The following is a 17,121-nucleotide window of genomic DNA, read 5'->3' as shown; positions in this document are numbered from 1 at the left end:
GCTGAACAGATAGCACAGGAACCTCGAGCACCTTGATTCCTAAGTGCCCATGTGGCTCATTTGGCAAAATGACACGTGGAACCTTGAGATTAACAAAAAGGCTGCGGGATCATCAGATGGCTGCGGAATGCCTGTAAATACATCAAAATCTAAACAAAACAGTCACACATTAGCAAAATCCCTAAATCATGCTTAATGCCATCATATGTAATGATCTGGGTGAGTTTATGCAGCAAAATAGAGCAAAAGGGAGAGATGAGTGAGGGAAAACTGTGGGAAATGATGGATAACCAAGTGTAAAGTAGGGACTCTACATGGCCTGCATCACCTCCCCCTCTTTCAGTGTCCTCATCAATGGCTCGGCATCTACATTTTTCCACTCGGAAAGAGGTCTGCGTCAGGGATGCCCTCTATCACCTCTTCTCTTTCTCTTGGTCATGGAAGGACTCAGTCGCCTCATGGAAGCTGCAAAGAGGGATGGTGACATTGGAGGTCTTGGCATATTTGATTTGTGCTACCTTACACATCTACTATTTGTGGATGATGTACTTATTCTACTTGATGGCAGTGTCAGAGACTCCCGAACTTTCTCGAAAATCCTGCAAAGATTTTCTGCAGCTACAGGTATGCTGCCAAACCAGACGAAATCCACCATCACATGTGCTCGCACTACTGTACAGGAGACTCGGACTGCCCTACAGGCTTTTCCTTATTCGGTGCACTCACTGGATAGAGGTCTTAAATACCTGGGATTCAATCTGAAGCCTACCTGCCAAAGGATAGCTGATTGGGTCTGGTTGGTTGCCAAACTGGAAAAGAGGCTTTTGGGTTGGAGCCACAGATACCTATCTAGGGCTGGCAGACTGGTGCTCATCAAATCTGTGCTAGAAGCTACCCCGGTCTTCTGGATGGCACTAGCCTGGATACCAAGGAACATCCTGGGGAGGCTGCAGCAGCTTTGCAACCGCTACCTATGGAATGGGAGTCAGGAGAAAAGAATATTTTCTTGGATTAGCTGGAAGAAAATCTCTCTACCTAAAAAATGGGGAGGTTGGGGCCTAAAAGACCTCCCAGATTTCGCCAAAGCATTAGCAGCCAAGATGGGATGGACCCTGCTCACTAGGCAAAATCTGTGGACACATGTTACTTATCACAAATACATTTGGCCTCGCAATATTATGGATTGGGCCCGACTTCCATCCTGGTCTTCGAAAGGAGGCTCATCTGTCTGGAAGGCCTTGATTGATTCCCTTCCCCTCATTCGGGACAACCTGGCTTGGCGAATAAATGATGGTATGACAGGCAGGATTGGCATGGACCCTTGGAGTAACTGTGGGGGCAGACATATATTAAATCAGGAGCTTATCAATTATCTACAAGACCGGGGGATTCGGCATTTTGCACAGATTGCTGACCCGCTACGCACAGACATCTTCTCTCAAGCGTGGAAATCTGCCCAATCCTTGGATCTCCCTATTCATTGGCACCGGGAATGGGATCAATATATCATGGCATTATCTGAATCCCACATTCGCATCAAGCAAGGGCCAGATGAACTTATTTGGTGCCCAGCGGACCATGGTATATATGCCCCAAAGCACGGTTACAGTGCCCTTATTACACACAGATCTCCGGAACAGATCCACCCATGGTGGCATACCATATGGAAGATAAAGGCCTCTCCCCGATCCAAACTATTCTTCTGGTGTGCTCTCCATGGTATCGTCCCCACGGGAGAACAGCTGACCCGCAGAGCCATACACGGCCCTTCTTGGTGCACCTTTTGCAAAAATGCGTCTGAATTCACAGACCACATCTTCCTTCTCTGCCCGACTATCCAAAACATATGGAGGAATATTTGTCAGCAATTGGGCATTACGGGACATTGGAGTGGTTCTGATTTACACGACGCATGGAGTCGCTGGTCACAACCCCACCCGGAATCCAAATTAATCAATCTCCCTCCTGTGGCCACCTGGTATATATGGCTCGCTCGGAATAGGGCCATTTTCGAGGATCGACCGATTTCGGGATGCCGGATTGAAATCGCTGTTATTGCTGCATATCAGGAGTTACCAGATCCGCTTCCTACCAGACCCAGAGCCATTCAGCCCATGCCTGAGATTGACAGATCCATCCCATGGGCATTTTTCGATGGGGCAGCGAATCAAGCCGGGTGTGGAGGAGGATTTGTCCTTCACATTAACGATCAACATAGATATCTTGCAAAATTGGGTTTCGGAAATGGATCTAACAATTTTGCTGAGCTCTCTGCATTACATAATCTTCTACATTTTGCATTATCTCATCAGCACACACAGATCAATATATTTGGGGACTCAATGGTGGTTGTAAACTGGATCAATAATGTCACTACTTGCCATGCACACACACTCAGTAATTTATTACACAATACTCTCACTCTCAAAGCAGCGTTTGATCATTTCACTTGTGTGCATATTTACAGAGAACACAATAGCGAGGCTGACAAACTATCCAAAGAGGCCTCGACACTTCCCCGAGGCGATGGGCAAATAGTGGAGCAGAATGGGTCAGACAAACATCAGTTTTACCACCGACCATATATAGATCAGAGGCAACAGAGGGACATTAGTCCCAATAGCTGACCGAGAATGGAGACCAATTTTGACAAACTGCTACTATATTTATGATAGAATCATTTTGAACAAGCGAATAGGCTGTAGAGCCAGAACAATGAAATGTAATTAGCACCTATTTTGTTACACACTGATAAACACCTGAAAAGGTGAATTTTGTATGAACAAGACAGTAATGCCATGGCATCTGCTTATGTAATTTTCAAATATTAATGAAAATTACTGATTTTTCCAGGGGAAAAAAAGATACGTATTAATAATTATTATTTAAGTTACTATAAAATTTAATAAAAACGACACTGAAAATTTATTGACAATTCAGCAAGTAAATATGTATCCATTTAGAACGTCTTGACCGAGTAAGCAACATTTACGGACACATCCATATTGATATCGAACCACGTCATCCAACAACTTAAAAATAATTCATAATTATATTTTTTCATATTATAATTTTCGAATATTTATGTGGTAGATTGAGCGGGAAATTCCAAGTCCATTGCGCTTGGACTATATCCTAAAACTACATCTGCTTAGGTAAGCATTGATTTTCTTTAAACATAAGGAAACTTTCCACCACATATCTGATATTTCCACATGCCAATATTTCCAGTTGGAATAGTAGGAGTTGTGAGGATAGTTATAACTTAGCTTAATTAATTTCTTATACAAGTATATTCATCTTATAACTTTTTTTATTTTATTTTGGTGGTTATCTTCTAGTGGAATGTGAGTTGTGCTAATTCAAAGCTTTTTATTATATTTTAAAATAATGGGATATTTAATTTTTAATTTTTAAAACTTTGTTCAAGTTTCAGTTAAATTTTTATGTAATTGTGTTCATGCTTGAACTTAATAATTAAAAACAATGGTGTAATAAGATAGTATTTTTATTATTAAATAAATTTTTGCATAACGAATTTGTATTTTATGAAAATTTATCATACGTAGATACCATTATTTTCCATATCATTTAACAAATATATAATTATGTTTATATTTGAATTATAAATTATAAATTATAATTATAATCATAATCATAATCACAATCACGCTTTTTTTAATTTTATTTCATCATTTAACAAATATTTAATTATGTCAAGTTTTATTAGTACAATTTGTTGAGAATGAGGGTTGTCATCAAGCCGATTCAAGGTTAGATCTCATCGGGGTAGTGGTGCCCTGTGTTAGGGGATAAGACATGCTAAAAAAAATTCAGTTAGCTAAGGGTTGGTGTGGCCCAGATCAAGTGCGATCCCTGAAATAACTTTGATGTCCCTATGTCAGTCTCTTCAAACTAAAAATCAAATCTAAAAAATCACAAACAACTTGAAAAAAAAAAACAACAAATATCCAATAATATTTATATTTAAATCTTAAATTATAATTATAATATTTTCCAATTTCATCTTAATACAAAATAATATATTTAAATTTTATATTTTTTAATATATAATATATAATTATATATACTATTAAAAAAATAACTTTGAATTAAAATATATCCTTATGACTTTTAAGAGGATAAATTCACATCACTTAAAAGTCTCAGTTACTAATATGAATATACCGAAAGGTAAATTTATATTTTTATTATGTTTTTCATATTTTAATAATAAAAAGCAATTATGTAAAATATTTGGTATTTTTTTATTAAATAAAGTTTATAATATTTTGTAAAATTTATATTAAAAATAGTAATAATGATAATCATTAAGAAATTTAAATAAATATATAATATATTTTTTAAATTATATATAATAATAGTTAAAGAATTTAATTAAATAATAATAATAATAATGATGATGAATAATTAATTAATAATGATAATTAAAAAATTACTTCTAATAAATTTGTTTTAATTTTATTTTTTAGTTTGGATTTTCTATTAATGTAAAAAACTACATTTTACAATATTTACTATCTATTTTTGTATGTCATATATGTCATATAGGAAATTAGATTTAAAGTAGAATTCTTTACTTCTAAAAGCAAATTTATATATTTGTGTGTTCAATAAAACAATAAGATTCAAAATACCATGACATGCAAAGTCATATAGCAGATACTACCAGTTAATATGAAACCAACTAACATAAAATCAATATGTAGATAAACATAATTAACATTAGAAACCATAAAAATAATAGCTATGATCATAAGTTTATAAGTGTGACCAGTAAAGATGAGGTGGGGACTTTTATTGGATCATAGTGCCCAACACTACCTAGGGGATTGGTCCCTTGTGTAGAATAACAATGTCCAAATGAGTCAGTGAATCATCCATATCTTGAAAAAGCTTTATTTGGAAAAGGAGTTCATATTTGGTGTCATTCATGTCAAGAACTTCCCCAAGCAATTACTTTAGTAGAGGTCAATTATATGGAGATTTTAATTTTGTCTCCCCCAAGTGTGCCCAGTATCACTTGGTTGAGTACCAAGCACCTGATTAGCAATAATGGCATGAGAGTGACTATATTCCCCTCTCCCCAACACCTCTATGTGAGCGAACCCTTTATTTAGGAATTTTGTTAAGGGTCAGAGAAATCGACCTAAATATCAAAGAGAAGCTAGAAGCACACCAATTGAGAGTTAAAAAATCCTCCAACAGAGCAAGTAAATAGAATGGAAAATACTAGTGAGAGGGCTACAAAGACAAACCCACCTATGTGATGCCCCGGGATAAAGGTAAATATTTGATTTTACTGTGGTAAATGGTAAACTGAATTGATTGTTATTATCTGTTTGGATTAATAATATTTCCTTCTCTTTTTTTTAAGAAAATGTTTCTTGAAAAGCTGGCAACTTCCTAAGGAGGTGGTTGCTGTGTGTCCCAAAAATACCCTAACTGCTTTCCTAACGGGATGGGTTTTCCGGAGGAAAGGAGGCAGGAGGGGGGGTTCTACGCTGTAGGGACAGGCAGAGGGAAAGAAACACACACACAAAAAAAGGCTAAGTTTGGTGATGACCATATAGCCAAGCACGAAGGTGCAGTGACTTGCTGAGGGCAGTGGTCTGGCAAGGGAGCTAGGGGGGAGATTCTGGTCCTGGAGGACGAATCTCAAGGTTGGGTGGCATATTGGAAGTGGGAGAGCAGTGGAGGCCCGGCTTCTAGAGCATTTGTAAGTTACAACAGTGCAGGTAAGTGAGTAAACATTTGTAAGCAATTCTGCAAGAATATTGGAAAAGGGTAAATGTACTGGATAGAATTAACAACTACTGTTAGAAAACCCAGAACTTGCTATTGTCACCGAAGATGTGTCAACTGAGGGTACGAACACACATAGGATGTATTTCCCTGTTGTTATTAATTGTTCTTTTTTTTTTACACATAGGATGTATTTCCCTGTTGTTTATTAATTGTTGTTTTTTTTTAAAAGAACAGTGGCAGTGATACTCGGAACCTTCACGAAGGTGGGTAAATGCTATGGATGCTATATAGCGGTCATGGTCAACAACTGTAGTCAGACTATTCCTAAATATAGGATGACTGTAGGGCAGGGAGGAAAAGGACTGTTATAGCTTTTCTGCTAAACACTATTATCAAACGAATTTATGCAAGGTTTAGTGTAACACTTAACAGAAGTAATAGAGTTCGTAGAATGTTATAAAATCCTTGCCATGAACAGAAATGAGGCTAAGCGCCTATTGTTTCAAAAAAAACAAAGGAAAATGACCGGTTGGTTCCTTCTTGAGGGACTCCCTTGGTTCGACAGCTTGAGTGTTTGAGCCTTGTGAGTTGGGTTGGATTGGAAATCCGTGAACTTTGATGGTATAAGCCCCGTGGATGGGGAGTGAAATCAATGAATATCCTCTGTAATTAGGACAAGAGAAATAAAAGGAATTCCACACAAGGGAAAACCCCTGACATCAGGCATGGTTGAGGTTTCCAGTTTTGTGGATTTCATTGTATGCACCCACCCTGGAAAACGCTAGTCCAGGAGGGTGTTGGACCCATGGGACGGAGTTCGGGTCCTGGCCGCACTGATATAAGGTGGCCGGAAGGATAGGCTACAGGTGTTAGGAGGGGCAGGGCTTTAACCCTCGAAACCCTCATGCGGAGCCAAACCCCAATTGATTAGAGACAGTAAATACATCCGGTAGAATTAAACAGAAAACACGACAATGGCATAACTAAACTTCGAGAACAATTTGCCAGGCTGAAACGTTAAATTAGAAGACTGAATATACATATATATAACTACTGTACAGTGCCACAAATTTAGGGAGCAGAAACAGCTCTAAACCACCAAATCGAACTAAGAATCTGAGCGATAAATCATTTCAGTGAAGCCATAATACGTATTAAGATTCCAACAAAATTTCCATGTTCAGTTCCAAGTCTGGAAGACAAATAAACGGAGTGCACATGATATAATACATTACAAAAGACTGGGCTACGAAAATGGAGAATTTGCCCAGGGTCATAGGTGAAACTCAGACGGCCCCGATATAAGTCTAACAAACAAAATAACATGTATAGCCAAGGGGGGGCTCAGAGAAGCAACCTCGAGGAACGAAGCCTCATACCCATTAACCAGAAAACAAAACAGAAGTCGTCACGGGGTTGGCCTCCCCAGAACCCAAAACAGGGTCACCTAATAGTGTGCTCACGCGAGTTGTAGCTACAATTCAGGCACAGTGGCCTGTAGACTAAGATACAGAACCAATTTCTACAATCAATAGCAAGTGGAATTTCTTCATACCAGAGGAAAACCAGAATGACTAACAGCTCATCTCTCCGTCCAAGGCCATCCGCAACCCAGATAGCAGGAGCGAGGGTACCTGCGTGCAAGCCATATACCATGATTAAAGACCTGTAAATATCTAACCTGTACAAGAAAGGCCTATCTGCAAAGCAACAACTGTGAATCAACGAACTAGTTAGTGCAGGGAAAGGAACTGAGAGGTAATTACCCGGTGATGAATCCTAGTGGTAGGAGTAGGTTTGAAGCCTCGGGCGCATGTTCACTGCATCCAATCCCTAGAGCAGTGAAGGTCAAGCCCTCAGCCTAGGCTGAGGGCGGAGCAAGTTCCAGATCTTTTCGCGAAAGAATGGGACTCCAATGCCGCGCCAAGGGTAGTGTAAGTAGGCGAGCAACCATGGCAACCGTAGGATCATCTCTTCCATCTCCTAGCCATCGATGCACGAAGGATCCCGAGGTGGCAGCTGGAGACTACCCACGCCACGTTCCTGGGGTGGGACAGGTAAGTAAATGCTCAATCAATGTTAAATAGTCACCCAAATCCATGTGTATTAAACAACATAAAACCACAGTACTGTTAATTGTATACTCCTGGAGAGTTCAAGTTGTAGAGAACTACGTGTCAACCCAAATGGGTGGTAGGTGCAGCCATAGGACTTGCTTTTACGCAGGCTTTAAATACAAGCCATTATGCAGAGTGTACGTAAGAATATGAATTGTAGATCTGTCAACCGTATGATGAATATTTACATGTGTTGGCCAACCAGGTAGATATGTTACAAGACCGTTAATCTTGTAAAGCGCACAACCATGTGTTGATGATTACAAATCTGTATATGTTTATATATATATAAAAAAAAATGCAGTGGGACATATGACAATTGGTATCAGAGCCCGGTTTCAACAACTGTGGCCTCTGGGGTAAACACCAGAAAACAAAGAGACAAAGTCAGATTATTACATGTTTTGCAATTGCAACTCTTCTTATATTGAAGGAAGAAGTTAATATGTTAACCCTCCTTTTGGTTCTGTTCTCATGCTAAGAGCAGGGGGAAACAAAAGACAGCCAATATGCAAAGGCCGAGCAGTGCTCCCCATAGGTTTGTAGCAGGCCAAGGACCTGCAACAAACCCTAGAGTTAACCCAAAATTATGGGTAGAGCTTGGGGAGGAGACCCACAGCACGAATTTAGCAATATTAGAGACAGTACAGGAACTGAAAAACCAAATGGCCCGATTGCGGGAGGATAACGCAAGATTAACCATGGAGCAGGAAAGGATTTTAAAGAGCCTATCAGACAAACAGAATCAACAACCGCTGAATCCCAATGCTGAGCAGCAAAGAGTGTCGAAGAGAAAAATCACCACACAGAACCAGAGGAGTCGGGAGGAAGGGATGAAGAACGGGAAGAACGATTTGATAACGCTTCCGAGCAGCAGACATCAAAGAGGCAACGAATAGAGTTGCAAGGGGAATTCCGTAAGATCAAATCGCCACACTTTGACGGAGAACAAGAGGAAGCAGCTGAGGCATGGTTGATTAATATGAACAAATATTTCTAGCGGTAAGAATACGATCACAACCTCAAGGCACGGTTAGCCATTTTCCAATTACAAGGGAAGGCCGCTCTGTGGTGGGAGGAAGTGAAAATTGTGAAGGGAGTAAGTGAGCAGAATGTTACTTGGGAAAAATTTCAGAAATATTTCAAGGAAAGGTACCCGACGGAGCATTTCTATGACGAAAAGGCGAGAGAATTCCATGACTTGCATTTGGGACAATAGACCATGGACAAATGTATTACTCGTTTTACATCATTACTTCGTTATGTACCTTATATCAAGGAGAAAAAGGCTAAAGTACAGAGGTTTGTCAGCAGTTTACCCTCGAATATGAGGGAAATGATTGAGTTTGACAATGCGAAAACAATGGACGAAGTAATACGCAAAGCCAGAATTTGTTACCAACAAAGTAAGCAGAAGGGAGAAGTTCCGGGTAAAAGATGGGCTGATAGGAGGAACAACAAATTGGCTGGGAAAAATAAATGGAATCAAGGTGGAGGTAGTAGGGGCCTTGAAAAAGGGCAAACCAGTAGAAATTCACAGAAAAAATCCCTCAGATCAAAACCAACTAGTGAGTCAAGAGTCAGTGAACCACTTGGAAAATTTGACAGCGAAGGGACAGCAAGGCCTCTCGTGCAGTGTTGGGGATGCGGTGGACCTCATTATGTTAAAAACTACCCACAACAGAAAGGAGTTGAACAGATTTCCTAGATCCACGAAGCATCAACAGTTGGTGACATAGGACATAGTCTGCCAAGGATTAATGCGGCCTTGGAAGATCGTCAGGTGGAGCACCAACCGACCATGGTGGAATTCGAAGGTAAAATTTCAGACCTTACTGTCACTGTTTTAATTGATCCTGGAGCCACATTAAGTTACATTAGTCCTAAGGTTGTGGAGCAATGTAAATTGCAAACTGTTAAGTTTAGGAACCCATGGTTAGTACAGTTGGCTACAGGGGCGAAGTGGAGAGTACAGGCTAAGGTCGATAAATGCCCCTTAAAGATTTCAGGACAGTGAATAAGGGCAGATTTGAATGTAATTCCCCTTGGTTCATATGATTTTCTTATTGGTATGGATTGGCTAGAAAAACACTGATCCCTAGTCAACTGCAAGACAAAGACTATTTACTACAGGGATGAGCTGGTAGCCAGGCAAGAAATGCAAGGGATTAAATGGCCTATGCAGGTTTGGCCAAGAACTGCCTCTTAGTTAGCTAAGTGCATTAGGAAGGGGTGTCAGATTTATGCCATCCATGTAGGCTATGCTAATTCGAAAGATAAAACAGCCACTTTGGACAACATCCCTGTGATACAAGAATTTGCTGATGTGTTTCTGGAGGAGATTCCTGGACTTCCACCTAAGAGAGATATAGACTTTACTATTGAGTTGGTACCAGGGGCAGCACCGGTATCCCGAGCCCCCTACAAAATGAGTACACCTGAATTGACGGAGTTAAAAATGCAGTTACAGGAACTGCTAGACAAAAATTACATTCGCCCCAGTGTGTCTCCGTGGGGAGCTCCAGTATTGTTTGTTAAGAAAAAGGACGACACCCTTCGAATGTGCATAGATTATCGTCAGTTGAATAAATTAACCATCAAGAACAAGTATCCCTTACCCGGATCGACGAACTTTTTGATCAAGTGAAGGGAGCAACAGTATTTTCCAAGATCGATCTGCGATCAAGTTATCACCAAATTCGGATTAAGGAGGAAGACATAGCTAAGACTGCTTTTAGAACAAGGTATGGGCATTACGAATTTGTGGTGTTACCCTTTGGGTTAACCAACACCCCTACAACCTTTATGTGTTTAATGAACAACATATTTCATCAATATTTGGACAGATTTGTACTGATCTTTATTGATGATATACTGATATATTCTCGCACGATGGAGGAACACAAGGAGCACCTTAGGCTGGTGCTGCAAACCCTCCGAGAACACCAATTATATGCCAAGTTCAGTAAGTGCGACTTCTTTAAAGAGGAAATACAGTATTTGGGGCATATAATCACGAAAGAAGGGATCACAGTGGACCCTGAAAAGATAAAGACCATAATGGAATGGCCTGTACCAAGGGATGTGGCAGACATCTGATCTTTCATGGGATTAGCCGGATACTACAGATGATTTGTAGAAGGATTCTCTAGAGTAGCGTACCCTATCACCTCCTTACAAAAAAAAGGAAGAGCTTTTAGATGGACCCCAGAATGTCAAAAAAGTTTTGAGCAACTTAAGCATCTGCTCACCACTGCACCCATTCTGAATATAGTTGATCCCAACAAGGAATATGTGGTGTGCACTGACGCAAGCAAAGAGGGTGTAGGAGGCGTGTTGATGCAAGAAGGGAAGGTAATCGCCTACGAGTCCAGGAAACTGAAAGAACATGAGCAGAAATATTCTGCTTATGATCTAGAATTGGCAGCCATTATTCACGCCTTGAAAATGTGGCGACATTACCTTATGGGCAGGAAATTTTTACTATTGACGGACCACCACAGTTTAACCAATTATTTCAGCCAGCCCACCTTAAATGCCAGGCAAGCACGGTGGGTGGATTTTCTAGGCGGTTTTGATTTTGAGATCAAACATTTGAAAGGGAAAGAGAATCAGGTGGCAGACGCGTTAAGGTGGAAATTACAATGTCTATATGAAATTTCCTGTAGCGAATGGAAAAGCCCCTTCGAAGAGATGATTAAAAAAGCAGCAGAACTAGATATGGTATATCAGCAAATAAAACAGCAAGTACAGCAGTTGACCAACCAAGGAAATCAGTCAAGTTACTCAGTAAATGTTACTGAAATGTTGTGTTACAAGAAAAGGCTGTATGTACCCAATCAAAACAACATTAAAAACTTACTGCTGGATGAATTTCATAAAATTCACTATGCTGGTCACCCAGGATATCAGAAAATGATCACCTCCCTTAGGGGGAGTATTATTGGCCAGGTATGAAAAGAGATGTGGTTGAATACCTGGTACATTGTTTGGAATGCCAGCAGAATAAGGCAGAGCATCAACACCCTGCGGGGTTACTGCAACTGTTACCCATTCCGGAATGGAAATGGGAGACAATCTCCATGGACTTCATAACGGGTTTGCCCAAAACAAAGAAAAATAACAATTCCATCATGGTGGTGGTGGACAAACTAAGTAAATCGGCACATTTCATACCCGTGCAATCGACCTATAAAGCTGTGCAAATTGCCCATATCTTTATGCAGAATATATTTAAGCTGCATGGGTTACCTAAAACAATAATTTCAGACCATGATGTGAAATTTACTTCGGCCTTTTGGAGAACGTTGTTCGGAGAATTAGGAACTCAGTTGAATTTCAGTACAGCTTATCACCCTCAAACTGACGGGCAAACAGAATGGGTGAACCAGGTGGTAGAAGACATGTTACGGGCATATGTTATGCGACAACCAACCAAGTGGGAAGATTATCTGCACCTGGTCGAGTTCGCATATAATAATGGCTATCATACATCATTGCAGATGAGCCCATTTGAAGTATTGTATGGGCGGAAGTGTCGCACACCCGCAAGCTGGGGTGGGCCAGAAGACCGATTAATGTTGGGACCTGACATGCTTAAGGAAATGGAGGAAACGGTTAAGGAAGTGAGAGTCAATTTAAAGGTAGCTCAGGATAGACAGAAAAGCTTTGCGGACTGGAAAAGGAAGTTTAAGGAGTATCAAGTCGGTGATCATGTATATGTGAGAATTCGAGCAAAAAGGAGCACGTTACAGTGGAGTGGGTGTGCTATGTTGGCACCCCGATTTTGTGGACCCTTTCAGGTCTTAGCAAGAATTGGGTCGGTCGCTTACCAGCTCGCTCTACCAAGTCACATACGGGTCCACAACGTTTTCCATGTTTCCTTGTTAAAGAAATACGTTTATGATCCCAAACATATAATCAGATGGCAGGACATACAGGTGAGAAGTGGTCACCGATTAATTAATCCCAATGTTTTCCTTTTAAAAGAAAACTGACTTGGAATGTTGCATGCTGCAGGTCAAACCGGAAGGAGAAGTCTTGGTCGAACCGCTGAACATCCTTGACCGAAGAGAAGTAATGCTACGGAAGCGAGCTATTACCCAAGTTAAAGTGCAATGACAACACTTTGGACCTAATGAGGCCACTTGGGAAGATGAAGAGCTGATGAAAAAGGCTTATCCAGGGCTGTTCATGGCCAAAAGACATCGGGACGATGTCTAATTTCAGGGGGGGAAGATGTGATGCCCCGGGATAAATGTAAATATTTGATTTTACTGTGGTAAATGGTAAACTGAATTGACTGTTATTTCTTGAAAAGCTGGCAACTTCCTAAGGAGGTGGTTGCTGTGTGTCCGAAAAATACCCTAACTGCTTTCCTAACGGGATGGGTTTTCTAGAGGAAAGGAGGCAGGAGGAGGGGTTCTACGCTGTAGGGACAGGCAAAGGGAAAGAAACACAAAAAAAAAAGACTAAGTCTGGTGATGACCAGATAACCAAGCACGAAGGTGCCGTGACTTGCTGAGGGCAGTGGTCCGGCAAGGGAGCTAGGGGGGAGATTCTGGTCCTGGAGGACGAATCTCAAGGTTGGGTGGCATATTGGAAGCGGGAGAGCAGTGGAGGCCCGACTTCTGGAGTATTCGTAAGTTACAACAGTGCAGGTAAGTGAGTAAACATTTGTAAGCAATTCTGCAAGAATATTGGAAAAGGGTAAATGTACTGGATAGAATTAACAACTATTATTAGAAAACCTAGAACTTGTTGTTGTCACCGGAGATGTTTCGACTAAGGGAACGAACACACATAGGATGTATTTCCCTGTTGTTATTAATTGTTCTTTTTTTTTACACATAGGATGTATTTCCCCGTTGTTTATTAATTGTTGTTTTTTTTTAAAAGAACAGTGGCAGTGATACTCAGAAACTTCATGAAGGTGGATAAATGCTATGGGTGCTATACAACGGTCATGGTCAACAACCGTAGTCGGACTGTTCCTAAATATAGGATGACTGTAGGGCAGGGAGGAAAAGAACTGTTATAGCTTTTCTGCTAAACACCATTAGCAAACGAATTTATGTAAGGTTTAGTGTAACGCTTAACAGAAGTAATAAAGTTCGTAGAATGTTATAAAACCCTTTCCATGAACAGAAATGAGGCTAAACGCCTATTGTTTCAAAAAAAAAACAAAGGAAAATGACAGGTTGGTTCCTTCTTGAGGGACTCCCTTGGTTCGACAGCTTGAGTGTTCAAGCCTTGTGAGTTGGGTCTGATTGGAAATCTATGAACTCTGATGGTATAAGCCCCGTGGATGGGGAGTGAAACCAATGAATATCCTCTGTAAGTAGGACGAGAGCAATAAAAGGAATTCCACACAAGGGAAAACCCCTGACATCAGGCACAGGTGAGGTTTCCAGTTTTGTGGATTTCATTGTATGCACCCACCCTAGAAATGGTTCAGGAGGGTGTTGGACCCATGGGACAGAGTTCGGGTCCTGGCCGCACTGATATAAGGTGGCTGGAAGGATATGCTACAGGTATTAGGAGGGGCAGGGCTTTAACCCTCGAAACCCTCATGCGGAGCCAAACCCCAATTGATTCGAGACAGTAAATACGTCTAGTAGAATTAAACAGAAAACACGATAATGCCATAACTAAACTTCGAGAACAATTTTCCAGGCTGAAACGTTAAATTAGAAGACTGAATATACATATATATAACTACTGTACAGTGCCACAAATTTAGGGAGCAGAAACAGCTCTAAACCACCAAATTGAACTAAGAATCTGAGCGATAAATCATTTCAGTGAAGCCATAATAAGTATTAAGATTCCAACAAAATTTCCATGTTCAGTTCCAAGTCTGGAAGATAAATAAACACTGTGCACATGATATAATACATCACAAAATACTGGGCTACGAAAATGGAGAATTTGCCCAGGGTCATAGGTGAAACTCAGACGACCCTGATATAAGTCTAACAAACAAAATAACATGTATAGCCAAGGGGGGGCTCAGAGAAGCAACCACGAGGAACAAAGCCTTATACCCATTTACCAGAAAATAGAACAGAAGCTGTCACGGGGTTGGCCTCCCCGGAACCCAAAATAGGGTCACCTAATAGTATGCTCACGCGAGCTGTAGCTATGATTCAGGTGCGGTGGCCTGTAGACTAAGATACATAACCAATTTCTACAATCAATAGCAAGTGGAAGTTCTTCATACCGGAGGAAAACCAGAATGACTAACAGCTCATCTCTCCATCCAAGGCCATCCGCAACCCAGATAGCAGGAGCGAGGGTACCTGCGTGCAAGCCATATACCATGATTAAAGACCTGTAAATATCTAACCTGTACAAGAAAGGCCTATCTGCAAAGCAACAACTGTGAATCAACGAACTAGTTAGTGCAGGGAAAGGAACTGAGAGGTAATTACCCGACGATGAATCCTGGTGGTAAGAGTAGGTTTGAAGCCACGGGCGCATGTTCACTGCATCCAATCCCTAGAGCAGTGAAGGTCAAGCCCTCAACTCAGGCTGAGGGCAGAGCAAGTTCCAGATCTTTTCATGAAAGAATGGGACTCCAATGCCGCGCCAAGGGTAGTGTAAGTCGACGAGCAACCATGGCAACCATAGGATCATCTCTTCTGTCTCCTAGCCGTCGATGCACGAAGGATCCCGAGGTGGCAGCTGGAGACTGCCCACGCCATGTTCCCGGGGTGGGACAGGTAAGTAAATGCTCAATCAATGTTAAATAGTCACCCAAATCCATGTGTATTAAACAACATAAAACCACAGTACTGTTAATTGTATACTCCTGGAGAGTTCAAGTTGTAAAGAACTACGTGTCAACCCAACCGGGTGGTAGGTCAGCCATAGGACTTTCTTTTATGCAGGCTTTAAATACGAGCCATTATGCAGAGGGTATGTAAGAATATGAATTGTAGATCTGTCAACCGTATGATGAATATTTACATGTGTTGGCAAACCAGGTAGATATGTTACAGGACCATTAATCTTGTAAAGCGCACAGCCATGTGTTGATGATTACAAATCTATATATGTTTATATATATAATTTTTTTTTTTTTGCAGTGGGACATATGAAAACCTAGAACTAGAGTAGGAATCCTAGGGAATTGGACAATATGCCAAGAAAAAGGCCCCATTGGAGGAAAACAAGGACAACTCTAAAAGCTAACACAAACCCACTAAAAGTAAAAGAAATACGAACGGATGAATTAGAAAAGATGGTTGAGCAAGTTGATGAGTTATCACTTTACAAACACCATAGAAAAATTACATTCCTAAAAACCATCAACACTCCGATGCTCTATATACCATGCTAAGAGCCAAGAACATATAGGTGTCCTAATGGGAGCGAGAGAAAATAAAAAGAAAGGTCTAGAGAATAACCATCCACGACCGTCACCTCTTTGAGATACCAAATTTTTACTATAAGAAAAGACCACCTCTTTGAGATACCAAATTTTTACTATAAAAAAAGACTATGCCCGATTAGATCTAGAGCAAAAATATAAAAAATTCAAAAGAAAAAGAAAATAAAAAATAAAACAGAAAATCTTATTGCCATAATAAGATGAGTAATACCTAAATATAATAACTAAATATAAGCAAATATCATGAATCCAACTTTAAAAAACCACAAACATTCAACACACCATTCTTTACAGCCCATCCCACCCATCGTAACTGCTTTTAACTTAAACCACGTACATTTAAAACACCATCCCTTTACCAACCCATCACGGTAAACTCTCATAAATATGATAATTAAATTAAATACCATGTATATATACCTTCTCACCACTCCACTTACCTTCTCATTCCATCGTCATAAATACAGCGGAAAGCATAATTGATTTTAATTTATCAATGTTTCAAATCTCATTGCCGAAACCCGCACAGATTTCATTTGTGAAATAGAACCCGGTCTACGCTCATGTTTCGCAGTGGATCCCATATCCCATTTTCTATGAGACCACTTGCACTACACGGTCTACGCTCATGTTTCATGACGTCAGTTTGTTAAATAAAATATTAATAACGTTTTCAAAAAGAACTTGGCCATCAAAAATACGTTTTACACCCTTCCATGCACGTCATGCCAGATGGTCATTTAAAAAATTTCAACGTATTTTACGGGCAAAATGGGCTCTGACGGTCAAAATGCCCGTCAAATTCCAACTCTGCTTTCCACTTACCTTCTCATTCCATCG

General features: G+C 40.4%; 1 protein-coding gene across 1 annotated transcript; it reads left to right on the top strand.

The window, feature by feature from the left end:
• Nucleotides 1–7,673: 7,673 nt before the first annotated feature.
• Nucleotides 7,674–13,007, top strand: LOC149248552 (uncharacterized). The gene is made up of 8 exons (XM_089450397.1): nt 7,674–7,826; nt 7,936–8,023; nt 8,663–8,803; nt 10,145–10,293; nt 11,127–11,437; nt 11,555–11,609; nt 11,891–12,826; nt 12,906–13,007. The coding sequence occupies exons 1-8, from the start codon at nt 7,674–7,676 to the stop codon at nt 13,005–13,007; spliced, it is 1,935 nt and encodes a 644-aa protein (XP_089306523.1).
• The last annotated feature ends 4,114 nt before the right edge of the window (nt 13,008–17,121 follow it).

Source organism: Pinus tabuliformis, chromosome 7 (assembly GCF_031772625.1).
Source record: "Pinus tabuliformis cultivar Carrire ecotype Pingquan chromosome 7, CPIR1, whole genome shotgun sequence".
Lineage (NCBI taxonomy): Eukaryota > Viridiplantae > Streptophyta > Pinopsida > Pinales > Pinaceae > Pinus > Pinus tabuliformis.
Note: the sequence above shows the minus strand (reverse complement) of the source record. Positions and strands in the feature narration are given on the sequence as shown.

What these genes read in the sequence shown, in the direction of transcription:
- LOC149248552 (XM_089450397.1), top strand. Translation starts at nt 7,674, where the DNA reads ATGGGACTCCAATGCCGCGCCAAGGGTAGTGTAAGTAGGCGAGCAACC. An exon ending in ACGTTCCTGGGGTGGGACAG is followed by an intron (nt 7,827 to 7,935) that starts GTAAGTAAATGC and finishes TTCAAGTTGTAG; the next exon opens with AGAACTACGTGTCAACCCAA. An exon ending in AGAGTTGCAAGGGGAATTCC is followed by an intron (nt 8,804 to 10,144) that starts GTAAGATCAAAT and finishes CCATCCATGTAG; the next exon opens with GCTATGCTAATTCGAAAGAT.